The following is a 12,896-nucleotide window of genomic DNA, read 5'->3' on the forward strand; positions in this document are numbered from 1 at the left end:
CTCAGATGCGTTCCATGACTGTACAGGTTTACTCTTGAAAACAAAAGCTAACTCTTTGTCAGGGCAATTACGAATGAACATAACTGCTACCTCTTTGCTCCTGTTATCCAGAGTCCTACCTTCCCATTTTAAACTTTGCTCAGCTACATCCGCTGCCTTATTTAATCGTATCCAAAAATCCCAAGCGCTCTCTCTGGGATATGGTCTCACAGAATAGAAGTCAGCCAATGGAATACCCGAACTGCTCTGGTCCCCGAAGTGCTGCTTCAAAACAGAAAATACAGAATCAACAGTAGGAGCCGTTGAAACATTCAGAATCAGAATCAGAATCAGAATGAGCTTTATTCGCCAAGTGTGCACAAACACACAAGGAATTTTTTGTGGTTTTTACAGGAGCTCTTGGTACATACATACATATATGACATTAGAACAGGCATTTAAATGAGAACATAAATAAATAGAATAAACAATAATAATAGTTATAGTATACATCTGAAACAGTTATGTACAGATTTGTGCATTGTGTGTACAGCTCTATAAATAAAATTTGTATATGTATTTACACAAAAAAACCTCTTGCTTCTCTCTCAAGTACTGAATGAATTATACAGCAGGTGTTAATTGCTGTTTTAGCTGTTTAAGCTGGAGATAGCATGGGGGAAAAAACTGTTTTTGTGCCTAGATGTTCTAGTGCGCAGAGATCTGTAACGTCTGCCTGACGGCAGAAGTGCAAACAGGTTTTGGCCGGGGTGGGAGGGGTCTGTGATGATGTTCCCTGCCCGTTTCTTCACTCTGGCATTGTACAAGTCCTGAAGGTTGGGGAGGTGTACACCAATGATCCTTTCAGCTGTCCTAACAGTCCGTTGTAGTCTTCTTATATCTGATTTGCTGGCTGACCCAAACCAGACAGTTATAGAAGTGCACAGAACCGACTCAATAACAGCTGAGTAAAACTGAGTCATCTGCGCTTGTGGTAGGTTGAACTTTTTCAGCTGACGAAGGAAGTACAACCTCTGTTGGGCCTTTTTGACAATGGAGTCAATGTGATTGTCCCACTTTAGGGTATTGCGCAGCCATACTCTCATTACATCTCTGGCCCGCCCCATAACTCTGTTCATTATCTCATCGACCATTTCAGAATCCTTCACCTCAAGTTTGTTCAAATATACCCTCATCATATCTTCCCATTCCATGATTGAGTATTTGTCCGAACTTTCTCCTCTAAAATGTGGTGGTGCTGCCACCTCAGCTTTCAGGATCAAGTTCATTTTTGAAGCATCAATGACAGTACTATTCGACTGGTCAGTCACCTGGCCACTGAAACCTTCTTGGAACCTCTTAGCGGATGGATAATTAGGAAATTCAGGCCTCATCATACTTTCTCTAATTGATTGCCCAATCTCACTACCAATTTGTTTTATGAGGTTACTCATCTGACCAGACATTTCTGACTCCTGTGGAGCGAACTCATAGTTACTGGCTGCAGCAATTGGACTACCCCGACTATCGATTCTTTCATAGGCAGAACCACTAATTGTTATACCCCGGCCTGTGCTACAGTACTCCGGATCCTCAAACAGCTTAGTTTTGTCAGGCGTATCCAAAAGACTGCCCCGCCCTCTACCAGCTGTAAATGTATTGTCCCACCCCAAATCGCTGTGTCTAGCAGCCATTCCCCTCAGGTGTCAGAATACACTCTCAAAACACATTAATATTAACCAACCAAATCAATGGTAATGAACCAGTTTTAACTCAGAAGAAAAAAAAAAAAAATATTCAATTGTCCTTAGAAAAAGAGAGAAAGAAGAAACAAATAAAGAAGAGAGAAAAAAAATTCACTTGTTTCTCAGTCCTCCAATCAAAGATCCAGTCAATTGATGATGCAAAGTACCTTCATCCACACAGTTCAGTGAAAAACAGGTAAGTTGGTGACACTCTTCAATGATCCAGCACGCTGCTTGCTTGATCCAGCTTAGTCACAACTCACCAGACCAACAGTCTGAACATGCGATCTCAGCGTCGAATTCACGTGACACACTTCATCAGCAGTCTCAGCAGTCTCCACCTAGACACAGCAAAACCCGTCTGACATCCTGACGCCACCGAAGAAACAGCAACAGTTAACTGAAGTCCCGTCTCTCCACCAGCACCCCACAGCTCCAGTCAGACTCGACGTCAGCAATCCCAGCGGTCGACAACGATCAACCAATCGAAGGGTCACGGCACCAGTTTTGTAGCGGTTGTTCCTCTGCGTTGTGTTATTTTGGATGTTTTAAAATAAAAGGATTTTCCACTCAAAGCTGGTCATGCAAAAGATGAATTTAATTACAATACCTGTGTGATAAAACACATAAACAGACAGGCACTGTTAAACCGCAGCTCTTTTAACTGTACCTCTCCTCAAGAGACATTGCAGGAAAGAGCGACACACACTTCACCACACACATACACAATATATGTAATAATAGCAATAGTATAAATAATGATAATAATAATAATAATAATAATAATATTATTAATATTAATATTCACAAAAATGTCATTGTATGCAAATAATTCAAAACAGCATTACAGTGTTTCTTAGATCTCAATTAACATACCTGTGTGATAAAACACATAAACAGACAGGCACTGTTAAACCGCAGCTCTTTTAACTGTACCTGTTAAGCACAAAATACATGTTTAAATACACCAGTAAGTTAACTACAGAAACCAGTAAATGCGATGTACAATATCTATTAATAAACTAGAATATATATTTAGTATGCGTAGTGCGTACCAAATATACACATCTCTATACACACACATATATAAAATTTAATCAAGACGCTTAGCCACTAACACATCTCTCACTTGTGACGCACACACCCCGCCGCCATTTCACGCAACGCACTATTCACTCATTAACAGCACAAAAATAAACTTACTTTAACAAGTTAATGACTCGAACTAATAGTCAAATATAACATCTCAATGAATACTCTTTCACAAATGATTATTTAAACCTGACATGAACACTTTTAACTCAATTTAACATCAAGTGCACGGAGCTCATGAAATCGTACCTCTCCTCAAGAGACATTGCAGGAAAGAGGACGAACCTCCGATTGCACTGCTGTTTGAAGCTCGCTCCTACGTATGACGTCAGCCGACGTGCATACTGCGATGATTACCCTTAGTAAGAGCACACAAACTTCTTTCAAAATAAGATGCCCCAAAACAAATAATAAAAATAAATAAAAATATAAATAAAATGGTTTATAATCTGGTGTAACAACATATCCCTGCTACATCAGCACGAGCTTTGCTTCATGCTTCCGCAAAAGGAGGGTGTCATATTCATCTATGGTCACATTGAGCAGTTAATCGTTAACAAAGTTTATGAGCAGTCGACAAATCTCTTCCACCAGAAACTGGACTTTGCTTTGGACTCGTACCATGTGACAAGCAAACACTGAAGGACAGAAATTAAATTAAAGTCTAATTCTCTTCAGACTTCAAGTAAGTTTTAGCTTTATTGATTACAGTTATTTTGGGAAATATAGTATTGATTTTATACTGTTTATCACCGTAATTTAAAATTTGAAGTTAAAGTAGGCCTGTTTTATTCCAGAAGTATTATAGGCTACTCCAAACAGACGTAACGTTAGCTGCTAAAAATTAACTTAGACGAATAAATATTTTGAAGGCGATGAAAGTTAACACATGAAGTTTACTCGAAAGGGTTATTTTAAACGAATAATACGTTTCAGAAGGGGTTTCTTTTTTAATTTCGGGCGGTTGCTTTGTTATAATGTGAAATCGAAAGTATTTTAAAATAGACCTTCAGAGATAAAACAGATAAATCTCATAGTGAATGTTCGTTTATGTCAAACATAATTAATAATACTAATACTAATAATCTGCTGAATATAATATTTTGGTTCAGACAGACATTATATATATATATATATATATATATATATATATATATATATATATATATATATATATATATATAGTTAAAGTTATATATAGTTATGCCATATTAAAAATAATAAAATAGATTGTGAACTTGGGGCAATGAAATAAAGTAATAAACAGTTTTGGAAATAAATGAGTGCAAAAAAATATTAAACTGCAATACAGAAAGTTATGAACTTTATATGAGTTCAGTTTGCCACCTCAAGTTTTAAACACAGTAGCCTAATTATAATGTCCATTTCTTAATGTTCTTCAATTTCCCTAATAGCACACGTCACGTACATCACAGAGACATATTTTAGATGTCTACATTTACATCTGCAAGTTGCAGTTGCTCATCTGCAATATGTCTTTAGATTAGATTAGATTTTAGACATTTAGAAAATATTTAAGATTAAGTTTATGATTTAGAATGTATAAAAAAAAACTGCTTTAATTAAGACGTTTATCAGATGTTTCACATTAAGTGTTCTTTAACAGTCACCTCAGAGACATACCTGTGCAATCTGGGTTAGACGTGTTGTGAGTTTTAAGCCAGCAATGTTAGCAATGCTTCCCTGTGACTTATTAATAAATATGCTTCGCTACTGAATGGCTGCATTAGCTTATTACTCTCTAATGCTCAATTAATTGAGAGATATCTTATTAACATATTTTCATCTCCAGGTCATGTTGAGCTGACTGTTTTACAAACCAGTGCTGATCTCCTTGCACTGGTTGTTTAGCTGCAGTAATGGCGGAGGAGCGAGGAAATGACTCTCTCTCTAAGATGAGTCTGTCAGAGAAACAGAGGTAAGACTGCAGCTGTTCTCTTACGAGAGGTTCTCTCGTATTGCGTAAGCTAGCTTACGCTGCGGGAAAGTCTCCTTTCTCGAGATACTGAAGCCAAAAATTATCCTTAATTTTTTAAATCTTGTCAACGCAGTGCGGCAGCCTGCAGACCTAGGGCAGGCGAATCACGTGCCCATTGGCTGCTCTGCGGCAACTGCAGCAGCCTATGGCTGAGCCTTGCGCGTGACGTCACGTCCAATGAGCGCGCTTGGCGCGCTTAATGCGTCACAGCCCGTCATTAGGGGTGTGGCTTAGCGTATTTAAGCAAGGTACAGAGGCTGCTTCGCTGATTTCTGTCTCTTCAGCGAAGCTCTTCGCATCGCTGATCTCCGAGGAAGCCGCCGTCGAATCAAGCGACCAGCACGCCGAGGATTTCAGCCTGAGGACGCCGGCCGCTCGCCGCCTTCAGCCTTCCCTGCCTGCTGCGCCATCCGGCATATATATCCTTTTCTTGCTCTGTGTTGTGTGTTTTGTGTGTCTGCCGCGACACACTTGCATCTAAAAGAGCGCGAGGCGTTGTTGCAAATGCCTCGCTCATCCTGTGGCTCGTGCAGAGCCGCGCTCAGCGACGGAGACCGCCACGTGGTGTGCGCTCTCTGCCTGGGCTTCTATGACAGCTGAGCGCTCGCCGGAGCCCCTCCCGCGAGCCTCGCTTTTCCTTCTCCCCCCCACCTCCCGACGCGCAGCGGCCGGCTTCGCCCGCACTGCCGTCGCCTCAGGGGATGAAGCAGACAGCGCTGTTTTCTTAGACAGCTGCTTTCTCCCCTCTGTCAAGCCGCGCAAACGGCGCCGCTCACAAGGGATGTCAGAAACGGACGGTCTCGGGCTATAGCTTCCTTTACGTTACAAGAAAGCTACCCCCCGGACGACGCACGCCCCTCCCTGCGCTCTCCCCCTCTGTTCGAGCCGCGCAAACGCGCCGCTCACAAGGGATGTCTGGAGTAGACGGTCACGGGCTGGCTTCCTTTACATTATAAGAAAGCTACCCCGCGTCTCGGTCGCGCGCGTCACTCTCCGGCCACCTCCGTTTCTCACACATTTCTCAGTCCCCTCCTAAGCTCAGGCGACTAGAAATATCAATATTGCAGTAAACGAGCCTGTTTTAATACACGCACGCCTGCAAACATACGATGTCATAGCACATGATGACATCTTCCCGCTCTCTCTCCCTTGTTCGAGCCGCGCAACTGCGCCGTTCTCAAGGGACATCAGAGCGGACGTCACGAGCACCGGCGAAAAGAGGAAGAGAGAGTGTTTTCGTCCTCGTATATTCTCAGTCCCCTCCAAGTTCAGGCGGCTGGAAATACTATACTGCAGTAACGAGCCTGTTTTATTACACGCGCGCGTCTGCAAACAAACGCCGAAACGAAACATCGCTCGGTCATATGCTTGCACTAACAAAAGTTTATGTGTGCTCCTGTGGCTCAGTGGCAGAGCATTGGACTTCCACATGGGAGTCCCGTGTTCGAATCCTGCTCTGGCGGCAGATAAATATTTTTTTCTGCTGGCTTCTCCGAGCTCGCGGCCAGCTTTCTCACATACAGAAAGCGAACCCGTATCTCGCAGGATGGTGCTTGAGTATTTATGAGCGTCTGAACTTATGAGCCATCAAAGCTTCTCGCTCTATCAGTTTCCTATAACACCGATGGTGTTATACGTGTAGAAAATGTGCCCACTCCCACGTGCTCATTGCTACACACAAACACGGTCTCCCCGGTAACGTCCACAGAGCGCACTCTCTTAAAGCGGTCACACGCCGCTTGAGTACTAAGTGTAGGAAATGTGCCCACAACTCTGTGCTCACACCTACCCGTTGCTCGCTCTGCCACTCAGTTACCCCGGGTTGCAGATCCTCTAAAGCTCACTACATTCCAGCTCTAGCCGAAGATAAGTGTAGAAAATGTGCCCACTCTCATGTGCTCACTGCTTCACACAAACACGGTCCCCATGGTAACGCGCTCAGAGCGCTCTCTCTCTTAAAGCGGACACGCGCCGCTCGAGTATTAAGTGTAGTAAATGTGCCCACAACTCTGTGCTCACACATACCCGCTGCTCGCTCTGCCATTCAGTTACCTCGGGTTACAGACCCTCTAAAGCCCCGAAACACTCCGGCTCCGGCCGAGGGTGTCATAAGTGTAGAAATGTGCCCACTCCCATGTGCTCACTGCTTCGCACAAACACGGTCCCCATGGTTACGCGCTCAGAGCGCTCTCTCATAGGCGGACACTCACCGCTCGAGTATTAAGTGTAGTAAATGTGCCCACAACTCTGTGCTCACACCTACCCGCTGCTCGAGTTGCAACGGCTCAGGCCGAGGGGATATTAAGTATAGAAAATGTGCCCACTCCCATGTGTTCACTGCTTCACACAACATGGTTCCCATGGTAATGCGCTCAGAGCGCTCTCTCATAAAGCGGAAACACGCCGCTCGAGTATTAAGTGTAGTAAATGTGCCCACAACTCTGTGCTCACACCTACTCGCTGCTCGCTCTGCCATACGGTTACCCCGGGTTACAGACCCTCTAAAGCTTCCAAAACACTGGCCGTGTTATAAGTGTAAACCCTGCGCCCGCTCACGAGCACGCGCACTCACTTTCAGACACTATATCCCCCACGCCGCTCTCGCGCCAGGGGTGTTTGACAGCAAAACGCGCTCCATCCTTCAGGACCAAGCTACTGAACGCTGTACAGCCGGCCAATACTGTTTATCAGCCCCCGTGTTCGAGCACCGGCGGCGCGCGCGCCGCCCCATCCTCTCTGATACAGGTTCTCCATCCCGCGCAGCGCGGCGATCTGAACCCAGAGACCATTCGACCCCTAGCTATGCGTGCAAAAGCATGGGAAGCTATTCAGGGCGCGTCAGAATGGGTGTTGAACACTACAAAACACGGCTATTCGCCTCAATTCGCTCGTCGCCCCCCGCGCTTCTAGCGCAGACAGAGACGAAAGTGGGTTTAGAAGCAGCGCACCTGCTTCGAGCAGAAATAGCGAAGCTGCTGCGCAAAGGGGCCATAGAACAGGTTCATCCTTCCTTGAGCGAGTCAGGCTTTTACAGCCGTTACTTCCTCGTTCTCAAGAAGGACGGAGCATTAAGACCTATTTTAGATCTGAGACATCTGAACACAGCTCTCATGAGACGGCCATTCAAGATGATTACAACCAGACAGATCCTTGCGCAGATCCGCCCAGGAGACTGGTTTATCTCTCTCGATCTGAAAGATGCGTATTTCCAGATCCAGATAACCCCCCGTCACAGGCCATTCTTGAGATTCGCCTTCGATGGTCGAGCTTATCAATTCACAGTCCTGCCGTTCGGCCTGTCTTTAGCACACCGTACATTTACGAAATGCATGGACACGGCTCTCGCGCCCCTGAAAAGTCAGGGAATGCGAATTCTGAACTATCTGGACGACTGGCTTGTTCTAGCGCAGTCAGAGACAGAACTTGTGTCTCACAGAACAGCGCTTCTCAGCCATCTGGAAGGTCTGGGTCTAGCGGTCAATTGGACCAAGAGCTCGCTCTCGCCCCGTCAGTCAATTTCCTTTCTCGGAATAGAACTGGACTCGGTGGCGATGACGGCCAGATTGTCGGAGCAGCGCGCGCGCCGCATCCGGCGCCTCGCCGCATCCTTCAAAGAAGGCAATCGGGTTCCTCTGAAAGCATTTCAGCGCATCCTGGGGCATATGGCCTCAGCTGCAGCAGTGCTTCAGTTGGGTTTACTGCGCATGCGCCCGCTTCAACGCTGGCTAAGAGCGCGCGTATCCCATCGAGCCTGGGCGACCGGCGGCTCGCTAATCAGAGTGACTCAGGGCTGTGTCTCAGCCCTGCAGCCCTGGCTAGTAGCTGAATGGTATCACACTGGAGTGATTATGGGAGTGATTTCACACCGGAAAGTTGTCTCAACAGACGCGTCCAACCTAGGTTGGGGAGCGCTCTTCGAAGGCAGACTGGTCTATGGCCGCTGGTCAGACCAGGAGAATCTCCTACACATAAACTGTCTAGAGATGCTCGCGGTCGAGAAAGCGCTCATGCACTTCCTCCTATTCCTCCATGGTCACCATGTTCTAGTCCGCACGGACAACACATCAGTAGTGGCCTATGTGAACCACCAGGGCGGTGTCAGATAAAAAAAAAAAAAGCTCTGCGCCCTGACGGAACGCCTCCTCGTATGGGCTCAGCACTCTCGGCGCTCTCTGAGAGCATCGCATGTGCCTGTCCATCTGAACGAGGGCCCCGACAGACTGTCCAGGGACAACGTTCCCCTGGGGAGTGGTCTCTACACCTCCAAACAGTCCAGTCGCTGTGGCGCCGCTTTGGCAGAGCGAAAGTCGACCTCTTTGCGTCAAAAGACAACGCACACTGCCCAGTATTCTTTTCAAGAGCGAGGACGCGCTGGCCCAGGCGTGGCCCAGCGGCCCGCTATATGCTTTTCCCCCGGTCTCTCTGCTGCCTCAGGTCATCGAGAGAGCCAGGAAAGCGCGCCACACAGTGCTCCTCATAGCCCCGTTCTGGGAGAACCAAGCTTGGTTCCCGGAACTCATACAATTGATTTACCAGAAGGGGTGATGAACACGATCATACAATCTAGAGCTCCCTCCACGAGGCGGCTCTACACGTCTAAATGGTCGGTGTTTAACAAATGGTGCACTGCCAGAGGGCTCGATCCACAGACATGTGGGGTCTCGCAAGTATTGTGCTTCCTTCAAGAGCTACTGGACGCGGGCAGGTCCCCCTCCACGCTCAAAGTCTATGTCGCGGCCATTTCAGCGCTCTCTGTCTCAGAAGCCGGGCCGCGCATTAGGAAGGAACGAGTTTGTCATCCGCTTCCTTAGAGGAGCGAGAAGGATGAACCCCCCGCGACCCCCTTCGGTTCCTATGGGGGATCTTTCACTGGTCTTAGACGCCCTGAAAGCACATCCCTTTGAACCCCTGGAAACTGTGGATATGAAATACCTCACGCTCAAAACCGTTTTTCTGATAGCACTGTCTTCAGTAAAACGTGTGGGAGACCTTCACGCGTTATCCACTAACGCTGCGTGCCTCGAGTTCGGACCCAATGACTCTAAAGTTATTCTCAGACCGAGGCATGGGTATGTCCCCAAAATTTTGGGCACTCCCTTCAGAGCGCAGGTCATTTCCCTTTCAGCCCTGCCGAATGCTGGCTGCGAGGCAGATAGTAATCTCCTCTGCCCAGTCAGGGCGCTGAGAAGCTATATTTCACGCTCCGCCGCCTTCAGGCGTTCAGAGCAGCTCTTTGTTTCGTTTGGTGGGCGCACCAAGGGTCTCGCCGCTTCGAAACACACCCTATCCAGATGGATAGTTGACGCTGTCGCAGCTGCTTACGCATATAAAAACCTGCAGTGCCCTTTGGGCATTCGGGCGCACTCCACCAGAGGCATGGCCTCATCGTGGGCGTGGTCCAGTGGGATTCCCATTCATGACATTTGTGCAGCGGCAGGCTGGGCCTCCCCTTCCACATTTGTTAGGTTTTACAACCTGGAAGTTCCCGCTTTGCAGGCCAAAGTGTTATCAGTCTAAGTCTCGCGTAGCCAGCCCACTGTCTGTGCGCGGGCTATGTTGCTGATTTAGCTCTACTGGTTGAGCTGCACTATGTGGACAGTGTCAGTTGGACCGGCTGTGCCGCTCCCTGCCCCATATTATGTGCTTGTGTACTGTGGTATCTTGGCCGCCCAGCTCCGCTTCGCGTTCCCTGGGCTCCCCATGGGATTCATTCAGGATGCTGGGCGCGCGCACGGCGTTGACAAGGGTGTTCCCGCAGCGTAAGCTAGCTTACGCAATACGAGAGAACCTCTCGTAAGAGAACGTACTCGGTTACTAACGTAACCTCTGTTCTCTCTAGAGAGGGAACGAGTATTGCGTAACCCGCCGTGCTCTCGCCACGAGCTCATTTCGCTTCATGCGACAGAAACCAGCGAAGCAGCCTCTGTACCTTGCTTAAATACGCTAAGCCACACCCCTAATGACGGGCTGTGACGCATTAAGCGCGCCAAGCGCGCTCATTGGACGTGACGTCACGCGCAAGGCTCAGCCATAGGCTGCTGCAGTTGCCGCAGAGCAGCCAATGGGCACGTGATTCGCCTGCCCTAGGTCTGCAGGCTGCCGCACTGCGTTGACAAGATTTAAAAAATTAAGGATAATTTTTGGCTTCAGTATCTCGAGAAAGGAGACTTTCCCGCAGCGTAAGCTAGCTTACGCAATACTCGTTCCCTCTCTAGAGAGAACAGAGGTTACGTTAGTAACCGAGTACGTTTTCACACTATCATTTTAAACACTACTGGAGTTTCAGGTTTTTCCTGTGAGGAACAAAACCCTAACAAGGAGTGCTTCTCTCACTATTGTTGTGCGCAAAACTTTAGTTTAGAACTTCCTGTTTTACACAATTGACACTAATTCTAGAACAACAGCTTGTTTGCATCCAATCGAATCTCTGTGGAGTGAAAAAAAATATGAACTTTTGGCAAATCAAATGTTAAACACCGCAAAAGATAACTGGTGTGTCCAAAGTTAATGTCTGCGGTTAAGATAGAAATAATAATTTCATATAGTTTTTGTTAAACTGTATATAATTACCATTTGGAACATCAAATGTCTTGATTGATGCAGAGGCAGTTTTGTAGTAAAGGGTTTTTTCCTTCTGCTCTTTGCCATTAGTGAAAGATCAGACTCTGTGACCATTCAAAAGGTGGTGATCACTCTCTTAATCTTAATTATTAGCAAGTAAAGATTTTTATCTGAAGCCGGGCTGAATGACTAAACACTGTTATTTCACTCCTGATATTAAATTAGACCCTCAGTCAACATAGTAAAAACAAGAAATAGTATAGATGTTCAGAATGGAAAAAACATAACACAAGTTTTGCTGTAACTTCCGCCGGTCGTTTCATCATCAAATTTCTTTGGTTTTGGATATGCATCATTAAATTGATCCTCATAATTAGACATTTGAAGCATTTGGTATGAAACTGTACATGTATGCATGGCAGGTACACTAACACCAAAACTATCACTATACTAAAATTGTTATAATTTAAACAAGAACTTTCACATTTTCATAGTCCTGTTATAACTTCATAAATCTCCCGGTTTGATGCCATGCAGTGGGGTATCAGCTGCCTTTCCTTGAGCTGCTTTTACCTAAACATAAATGTTAGATAGAAAAGAAGACATTTCTTTACAACATGTCATGCTCACACAACTCAGTTGATGGCACTCGTTGTTTAACCCCTTCCATTTGCATAAATGGGGTCTTCCAAACAATCAAACATCTTTTTTGCTTTTCTTTTCTTTCTTTTTTTCCAAAACAAAAGTTACCATCCCCCCTTCTGATGCATGTTCCAACCCGTGCATCAATTTAGCATATTGGTTGTAGAAATGTTTCGGGAAACAAGGTTTGCCATCAACACTAAAACAAACTTCCTCTGAAATGAAATAGGCAGTAAAGGTGAAATAAGTTATCATTGTTTTTTGTGGTAGGACACTTAAAACTGCTGAAGTAGTTACAAGGGGGGGAAACAGTGATGTTAGTTTGTTGTGTTGTTACTAGGGCGCAGCCATCTTGAGCTTCAACGGTCTGTGACATCACTGGCATGATAGGCTACCATGACAGCTTCAGCAAAATGGCATCTCAAGAGCATAACAGATCGAGAGGGGGGTCTTATTGCATAGCAAAAATAAAAAAATTGTTATCTGTCCAACAAGCGAATATAACACCTCCGATACCATCAAGGACCGAATAACCTGTTTGCACAATGACTGTGGCATAAATGTGACCACGGCGGGTCCTGTAAACAAGTTCCACTCACCCCTTAGTTGTTATCGTGATGTTCACCTTCACCAGATCACCTAGCTAAATTAATCCGACATCGAGGATGCTATCCAATATAAGCAATATCCATCGACGACACCCACAAGATACTCGTTACTGTGATTTCAGCCGCTTTCAAACTGTGTATGAGAGACGCGGCGCGCCTTGCCAGTTTAAATTTGATGAGCGCACACGCCTAAACGCAATGCACAGACAGCAGCTGTCACAGCGCATGCACTAAACTAAATTCTCTTTATCGTCTTATTGCATTTAAAGT

General features: G+C 46.0%; 1 protein-coding gene across 1 annotated transcript in view; it reads left to right on the top strand.

Annotated features, from left to right (window-relative positions):
* Nucleotides 1-3,387: 3,387 nt before the first annotated feature.
* LOC311291145 (NACHT, LRR and PYD domains-containing protein 3-like) overlaps nucleotides 3,388-12,896 on the top strand; it is a gene marked incomplete at its 3' end in the record, with an annotated part of 71,319 nt that continues 61,810 nt past the window's right edge. The window contains exons 1-2 of the mRNA XM_084410018.1: nucleotides 3,388-3,501; nucleotides 4,630-4,755. Coding sequence (XP_084266144.1) covers nucleotides 4,697-4,755 — 59 coding nt within the window. The 5' untranslated portion in view covers nucleotides 3,388-3,501; nucleotides 4,630-4,696. The remainder of the gene's footprint in view (nucleotides 3,502-4,629; nucleotides 4,756-12,896) is intronic.

This window comes from Rutilus rutilus (assembly GCF_951802725.1).
Source record: "Rutilus rutilus genome assembly, chromosome: 5".
Classification (NCBI taxonomy): Eukaryota; Metazoa; Chordata; class Actinopteri; order Cypriniformes; family Leuciscidae; genus Rutilus; species Rutilus rutilus.